The sequence below is a fragment of the Choristoneura fumiferana genome, chromosome 2, assembly GCF_025370935.1.
Source record: "Choristoneura fumiferana chromosome 2, NRCan_CFum_1, whole genome shotgun sequence".
In the NCBI taxonomy this organism is placed as follows: domain Eukaryota; kingdom Metazoa; phylum Arthropoda; class Insecta; order Lepidoptera; family Tortricidae; genus Choristoneura; species Choristoneura fumiferana.
The window spans coordinates 2,970,416-2,979,121 of record NC_133473.1 but is presented as its reverse complement, the minus strand read 5'-3'; the positions used below and the strand labels follow the sequence as shown (position 1 = coordinate 2,979,121).

General features: G+C 36.5%; 1 protein-coding gene across 1 annotated transcript; it reads left to right on the top strand.

The window, feature by feature from the left end:
• Positions 1-1,848: 1,848 nt before the first annotated feature.
• On the top strand, positions 1,849-6,347 carry LOC141445656 (venom protease-like). The gene is made up of 5 exons (XM_074111510.1): positions 1,849-1,939; positions 2,081-2,152; positions 3,217-3,379; positions 4,319-4,500; positions 5,651-6,347. Exons 1-5 carry the CDS (start codon positions 1,864-1,866, stop codon positions 6,055-6,057), a joined length of 900 nt encoding a protein of 299 aa, XP_073967611.1. The 5' UTR covers positions 1,849-1,863; the 3' UTR covers positions 6,058-6,347.
• The last annotated feature ends 2,359 nt before the right edge of the window (positions 6,348-8,706 follow it).

The window sequence follows — 8,706 nt, the reverse complement described above, 5'->3', positions numbered from 1 at the left end:
GATTTCGCATACATTGCTTGTCCAATAAGTTATTTTTAACTCGACTTCAAAAAAAAAGGAGGAGGTTATCAATTCGGTTATATTTATATTTCGGTTATATATTTTTTTATGTTTGTTACCGTCAGAACTCCGTCATTTATGAACCGATTGGATTTTTTTTTTTATTTCGTCGTAGGAATGCTTTCAATTAGGTCAATAAGCAGCAATTAGGATCTGATGATCGGATCTAAGGAAATCGAGGGAACTCTTCAAAATATAGCAGGCGAGGAGGTAGACCTTGTGCAAAGTCCGCCCGGATTGCTACCACCATCTTGCTCGCTAATCCTGCCGTGAAACAGCAGTACTTGCACTGTTGTGTTTCGGCGTGGAGAGTAAGACAGCCGGTGAAATTACTGGCACTTGAGGTATCCCATCTTAGGCCTCTAGGTTGGCAACGCATCTGCAATCCCCCTGGTGTTGCAGGTGTCTATGGGCGGTGGTGATCTCTTATCATCAGGAGACCCACTTGCTCGTTTCCATCCAGTTGAATAAAAAAAAAATATTGTAGGGACACCTATAGTAATTTGGATAATCTAGCAGTAACTCGTGCATTTGCTCTTGAAAATCATAATTTGGTGAAGTCCACGATGAAGACCAGATTTGACCAACGGAACTACTACTCAATAACAAGTATTTCACGGGTTAAATTTAAATTAGTTTAACACAGTTGCCAAGCAATTTATGCTCATCGTAATGCATATGGTGGAATGGAACGGGTGATGAAGTTACCAGGACTCATAGTCAAAATACCATAAACGGGACTTATCACGCTATTATTATTACCAGGACTCCTCAAACATGAACGTCTCTGCATCGGAAAAAGGAATCTTCCGTGAAAGGTGACGAGCCGTTGAACAGCGGAACTAAGCCGTGTTTGGGCTTCATGGAATCGTTGTGAGATGTACTTTGGCTACGAATACTAAAGAAGTGTAATAAAGAAAATTTTTAACAAAAAATAACCAAAAATGGAACCGACTGTAAAACCTTTGAAAATATTTTTCTAGGTAGGTACCTACTAGCTCGAAGTCGGTACTCAGCACGACCCAGCAGTTGATTGAAACATAGTTGTAGGTGAGGTAGAACGACTATTGTTCCCACTCCTGCTGGTCCGTCTGAAGGCACCGACTTCGAGCTAGTACCGACCTAGAAACATATTTTAGGGTTTGTAGTCGGTTCCATTATATTTTGTTATATTTTATTTTTTTGGAGTCGGTTTTACTTTTTTGTTAAAAAAAATTCAAAAGTAGAACTAAATTAGGTCAAGATTAACAGTGGAAGCTTTGGTTTAATTTTTGCTCCTGTTACATACAGGGCCCACCTTGTATTTAGCAATAGTTTAAAAAAGTAATAACAGTTCATAGAAATAAATGGTTTCAAGCCGTGCTGGCCTAGTGTTTTGACCTATCGCCTCTCAAGCAGAGGGTCGTGGGTTCAAACCCCGGCTCGCACCTCTGAGTTTTTCGAAATACGTATATTGATTTGAGATACGAGATTTTCGAAGTAGTGACGATATTCAATTCAGGTTTTTTTATGTGTTCGTCAAATAAAAATAGTATTATCCTCAATTGAGAATATACACGTAATTACCAAACCAATAGGTGAGTATGACATTCGTGTAAGTACGTGTACTATACCACAAACCAGAGCTATTTCAGAAAACGTTTTCGATTTATTTTGCTTGCGTAAAACCCATTATTACGTTGGGGCATCGCACTGAAGTGATAATAAACAACAATGCTTTTTCCTGGATCCATTCTATAAATTCGTTAGCGCGAAGTAATTATAATTATTCCCGAAGACATCGTAAAGGTTAACAGAGGTAACATGATGCTGAAAAGTATTTATTTTATAACGCTACTGTTAAGCGTTCAGTGTTGGGTTGAAAGACCTACCAAAACTGGTAAGTGCTTCTTACGATACAAATGTCTATCTTTTGGTTTATACGACAATCTATACAAGATAGGTTTTGTACTACCCTACATTGCCGTTAGATCGAGTAAAAAAAATACATTTCATAATTAATATTAATTAACGTTTCCAGGTATCATCAGTAATCTAGCTAAAGTTGAAGCAAAAAATGAATCAAATATACCACCGGATGGATATATAGCCTGTAAGTACAACATGTATTAGGTTAACTAACATTTTTTTTAATCTTTAATAAGGTAGAGGTGATTTAGCGACCACATGCATTGAGTTGGAAATTGAACCTTATTGATTTCAAGATACGCCATAATTTAGTACTAGCTTTAAAAATATCCTTTGTCAGGTATGTATTCGGTAGCTGCTTTTGATTATGCGGTTACCTAGTATGATCAAACAGATGGGACCTTATAAGGAATGGCTAAATACTCAATTAGGTTGCCAGGCGACTCGCGTCTAGTTTTGTAGAAGGCAAACATTTTTTTTTTCACAATACATTTCATAAAAATACGCATGTCACGAAATGGTTTCAAAACTGCCAGTCTTGCAGTTCTGCGCTGATCTTCCTTTGGGACATCTAGGCATCATACATTAAACATCGTAACTACAGTTACACAGCCATAAAGATTGCATATCGGTTTTTGGAAAGAGACTTAAAGTCAAAGTCAAAGTCAAAATATCTTTATTCAATTTAGGCTACAACATGCACTTATGAATGTCAAAAAAATCTACCACCGGTTCGGAAAAACCTCTGCTGAGAATAATCCGGCAAGAAACTCAACGACTCGGCTAATTTCGACTTCGTAGAGCATTGTCACACACTACTTACTTATGTGACTTTTGTCAGTCGTTGTACAGGTGCAATGAGTACGGACGCATTAAGATGAAAATAAAGAGTTATTGGAACCCAACAAAACTTCAAATTTTACGATGGCACCTTTAGGAAAAAGAGGGAACTATCCTTTTTGTAGTAGTTGCAACAGCTATCTATAGATATCCGAAGTTTACAAGTAATTAATTTGACGTTAACTAATTAAGTCCGTAAAGGTGCAGTATTTATTTGATATAAATCATCACTTAATAAATACGATGATTGATGGACGGTCGCCAGTGTTCGGAAATAGTCGTGAACAGCCAATTGTCTTTTTCCGATTACCGATATGCAATCTTTTTCGCCGGGTACCCAACAGGGTTTTTGTACAACTCGGCATTATAGTAAGTTTTTCAAGCAGGCTAACATTTTCTTTATCGCAGATGGTCGACCAGTCCAGGTAGGCGAGTTCCCATGGATGACCTCTATCGACACCAAAGTCAATGACGGCAGCAACAATTACAACCAATGTGGTGGCTCGCTTATCAGTGACAAGCACGTCTTAACGGCCGCCCACTGCGTCGTCACTGCGCGGCAATTACAAGAGTAAGTATACAGCCTGTATTTTTCCTGCAGGTGGTAGGACCTTGTGCAAGGTCCGTCCGGATTGCAAATAGAATCCCATGTAATCATATTATGCATGGCGTATTTGAACGTCAATAACGGACGGACGTCAATGACGGTTCTGGCAGAACATCAGCGCTGCAGGCGTCTAACGCCTCAGCATAATGCTGAGTCAGCGGCCGTTTCGCTTTTGCGGGGACACACAAAATCATATAATTTAATTTTTGTATTTCTTTTTCTTTTATTTGTGTTTGCTGTTGTTGTTTTTTAGTTTTGTTGTGTTTGTGTGTCTTTGTGAATGTGAATAAATGTCTGCTATTCTATTATATTCTGTTCTATAATAAGTTATAGTGAAAAATAATCATCTTACATGAACAGCACTGGTATGAACCAAATTTTTCCTAAAATAATTTGATCCGGACATATATAGCTAGTAAGTGAAGAAATGATAATTCTGTGTCAGTGTCAGTCATATCTGGCCATCGCTTCTATAAGATGCAGTATTGTGAGGAATATTTATTAGGGCTTTAATTGGTCCAGCGCATAGGAATGGCTTGATTTTATGCCATTACATATTCCTTGATCTACGACTACTTCTTACAACTACTTTATGCCATTACACCTTTATTGAACTACAATTACTTTTTACAACTACTTTATGCCATTACAATACAATACAATACAAAGACTCTTTATTGTACACCAGACATAGTAAGCGATACAGAAAACAGATACACAGAAAAAAAATATTACAAGGTGAGCAATAGGCGGCCTTATCGCTTAAGAGCGAGCACCTTTACACCTACCTAGAGAGCATTACACCTTTTTTGAACTACAACTACTTTTTAAAACTATTTTATGCCTTACACCCACTACCACTACTTTATGCCTTTCTTGAACTACAATATTTTTCTTTTTCAGCGTCATAATTACAGTCGGTGATTACATAAGAAACAGCTTCCCTAAGGATTGTGACGCCTACAATCAATGCACGGTGAATCATAGGACGCATCCCGCAAGAGTCACATGGCATCAAAAATATAACCCGAACAGTCTCAGCAACGACATTGCTATGTTAAAACTCGCAAAACATGTCAACACAGGTAAAAATAAGATGATAATAATAATAGGTACTGATTAGATAGCTGAAAGTCTGGAATAACACGTATTACTATTTATCTCGCGTGGCCCGCGTGAGAATTGCGGCCCAAGCCCTCTCATTATGAGAGGAGGCCTGTACCCAGCAATGGGACGTATGTAGGTTGGGATGATGATGACTATCCCAAAATTCCCCACGGGATCGATATAAAATCTTAGAAATACAACTGCTAGAATTAGAGACATGAAATTCGACAGTTTAATAAGTAAGTGTTTATTTTAATACTAGTCTTTAGCCACTGCTTTACTCGCGTGAATCATTAGATCTGGGATTCGTATTGAAACTGGGTTACCTACACTAAAGGTTCAACGTCAACTTTTTTGTTTTTGGCTATTGGACGACTCTTGGCAGCAGCAAAGTGCGTTGTCCTTAACCAGTTTATAAACAATTTCTAAACGGTGGTTGCAGTAGAGTGCTTGTGGTATACCTAAAATGGACAAACAAAAACAGACAATACACATCCCTTAACCCTGCTGCATAGAAGTAGCTTACACGATGTAGACAAAGAACAAGGAAAGACTTAAAGAAATTTCCACGAGATAGAGAATGAAGGGTATTTGTTTTGCTACAAAGCGACCCTGTTTGGAAACCCTGTTGAGAATCTTTGCTGCAAACCAGTATTCTGTCACTTTCCGCCTTCTGTTAAATTAAATTCGTTGTTCACCATCAATTAGATACTTTTACACAAAAAGTTTGAATATATTATTTTGACGACCAGATGGCCTAGTAGTTAGAGAACCTGACTACGAAGCTTGAGGTCCTGGGTTCGATTCCCGTGTCGGGCAGATATTTGTATAAAAAATACGAATGTTTGTTCTCGGGTCTTGGGTGTTTAATATGTATTTAAGTATGTATATATCTATATAATTATATTTATCCGTTGCTTAGTACCCATAACACAAGCTTTGCTAAGCTTACTTTGGGACTAGGTCAATTGGTGTGAATTGTCCCGTGATATTTATTTATTTATTATTTATGTATGATATTTAAACAAGCGATGCATGCCAGCTTCACGAGGGTGTAGTTTTTGGGAAATGGAGCTGAAAAATGTGAAGTGCTTTTGATTAAATCTTTTTTATTATCTTCTGTTCCAGGCCTTATCCGACCAATCAATCTGCCTCCTTTCGACGTCGACGATCCCAGATACGAAAACGCACCACTCACCGTCGCTGGTTGGGGGAGGACCGAAAGCTCCGGAAAGCATACATCTAACAGTTTACTTGCCACTGAAGTCAACCTTAAAACTAGACAGGAATGCTACAAAGTCTACTATAATCAATATCCCGAAGCCCATTTGTGCGCCGGCAAGCCTAACACGCGGACAAGCTCTTGCAAAGGTGACTCCGGTGGCCCGCTTATGATGTATTACAGGAACAAATTTTATGTGTCCGGATTAGTTAGTTTTTCTTGGGCTGGCGAAACTTGCGGTGTTAGCAAAGCTACTTATTACACCAATGTGTTTAAGTATATGAAATGGATTGATTGGGCCATGAAACAATAGAGTTGCGGATGTGAGATTTTACAACAGCTATACTCAACCTGCGGGTCGCACGAAAATCAACCATTTCTACTTTAAATGTTGTTGTTGCACCATTGCATTGCTACGACGCATTTGTGGGTCACAAAAAGAAAAAAAGGTTGAGTATGGCTGCCTTAGAACAATAATAATGAAAATTCAGGATAATATTCCGAATAATTTTTCGAGATTGTTTACTACATAAAAATAATTCAAAATGTGTTACCTATTAAGAGATTTAAAAATGCCATTAAATCGAAATAAACTTAACAATTTTTTCCGATTTTCTTTTTTTTTCGTGATTTTTGTCATTTTCTTTTTTTTTAAATGTATAACTGTTTTTAATAAATTATTATTGTATTAGTTATTAGTTTGTGACATTAATATCATTTCGCTTATTGACTTAGAATTGTATGTTTTTATAATAAAAATTGTATATTTAATTGTTGTACAAAGGTATATAAATGATGAGAATAAATTGATTAAGGATTTTTTCCGTGATTTATACATATCTCACCTAGTGAAAAGTGCATGCAAATGAGGTCAAAATTATAGCCCACCACTGGCTCAGTAACAGCTTGTGCTAGCGTTGAAGAGCCGTAGGTTGCACGTTGCACGGCATCCACTAAGACCACCTGATTAGATCACCTAGGTGATTATGTTAATTCGTCTTCCCCCAGATCCCCCATATGATGAGAATCCCCAGGTGATTCAACTGGAGACTATGTCCAGGACGATCCCCTAGGTGCTTTTAGTGGACAGACATATCTGCTGTAGGTTGTGTGTGTTCTGCATTATATATAATGATTTTCTTTTATATCATCACTACAATAGTATAAAACAGTCGCTTCCCGCTGTCTGTCCCTATATAATAATATGCTTAGATCTTTAAAACTACCTAACGGATTTTGTTGCAATTTTTTTAATAGATAGAGTGATTCAAGAGGAAGGTTTATATTATGTATAATACATGCATAATATAGTAGAGAAACACTGATAATTTTAGAGGTTTCCGATCGAGGGAACTGACATCGAACTGCGCGCGATAACCGAATTCCACGTGGACGAAGTCGCGGGCAAAAGCTAGTTCAGTATATAAAATACATCATAATGTTGATGCGTTTTGAGTGTTCTCAGTGTTTTTGTTGATTTTGTTACATAAAATTTGTTTTTATTGTGGTTATTTGGTTTAACTAAATTAAATATTGTTTAATTTTGACAACATCTTGCCCTGGAAATCTAGAGCTAATTTGGCTTACTTTTTACTTGAGAACATGTTGAGAACATACATTGTTTAAAAAATCTGTCTATGTTTTTCAAATTGACACTAAAAAATAAAATTTTATATTCGAAAATTTTGCTTAGACATCCGAGAGGGCACGCTCCCAGCATCTTCCGAACCTTGCCTAAGGGGACTCCTTTAGTTCAGTTTAACTTAGTTTATTAATCTAATTATTTAGTCAATATAAATTATATCATAATCCACATAGTTTTTAAGTTACACTCTACAGTCTGTTCATTATAGGAATGGACAGAAGGAAATAGGTTATTTATAATGCACGCTTTAGGAAGTCATTCAATAAATTGCATTTTTTTAGTATACGGTCTAAACCTAATTCTAATTAAAATGTCGAAGACGTCAATATTGGTTTCAATTATTCATTAACTAACTGTTGCCCGCGACTCCGTTCACGTAGAATCCATTTATTGCTATCCCACGGGAACTATGCAATTTTCCGGGATAAAAACTAGGATTCTATGTCATTCCCCGGGACTTGTACTATCTGTATACCGAATTTTACCTAAATCGGTTCAGCAGTTAAGACGTGAAGTGGTAGGTAACAAACAAACATAGTAATACATATTTACAATCTTTCGCAATTATAATGAATATTAGTGAGATTAACTTTGCTATTTTTCATATAATAATTTAAATACAATATAAAACTTTTCCTATTTTGTTAAAAACAGAAACGTCTTCCTATAAAATACCTAAAGAGGCAGAGGTAAAGAACATTCTGCAAGAAACGGAACGTTCATAATATTGCTGACTCAAGAAATATTCCGTACATTATTTATAGCTTTTAATCGCCAGTTTGGATCAAAATGTGATGACCTTAAATCATATACGAATAGTTAACTTTTCACAACAAAAGCACTGCACCAAATTTGATGAAATTTGAAAAAACTGCGCTTTATAGAAAACTACGAGTAGAACATTTTAAACAGGGAAAGAACCACAAACACAGTTATTAAATTATGTATAAATAAATCGAATTAATATTATTCAAAATTCGTATTTATTTTGTTATTTTGTAAGACATTACCGTATTAATCTACTTAAGTAAACAAAATTATGACTTCATCTACTCATATTCAATCATTATCATCATCATTAACGACTTCCAAAAAATAGAACCTCTCTTCTGTGAACTTCTAGAGTCCAATGTTATCCTAACTATAGTGTAACTAGAAAGGACTAGTAATTATCCCGAAACATGTCAAGCTAAACTCGATTCGACGATTCAATTCTTTTTTTTTTTATTTGACTGGATGGCAAACGAGCAAGTGGGTCTCCTGATGGTAAGAGACCACCACCGCCCATAGACTCCTGCAACACCAGGGGGATTGCAG

Bases quoted from the DNA above. Each gene is read 5' to 3' on its own strand.
- LOC141445656 (XM_074111510.1), top strand. From the start codon at position 1,864: ATGATGCTGAAAAGTATTTATTTTATAACGCTACTGTTAAGCGTTCAG. The intron at 2,153-3,216 runs GTAAGTACAACA...TCTTTATCGCAG, and splicing joins ACCGGATGGATATATAGCCT to ATGGTCGACCAGTCCAGGTA. The intron at 4,501-5,650 runs GTAAAAATAAGA...CTTCTGTTCCAG, and splicing joins CGCAAAACATGTCAACACAG to GCCTTATCCGACCAATCAAT.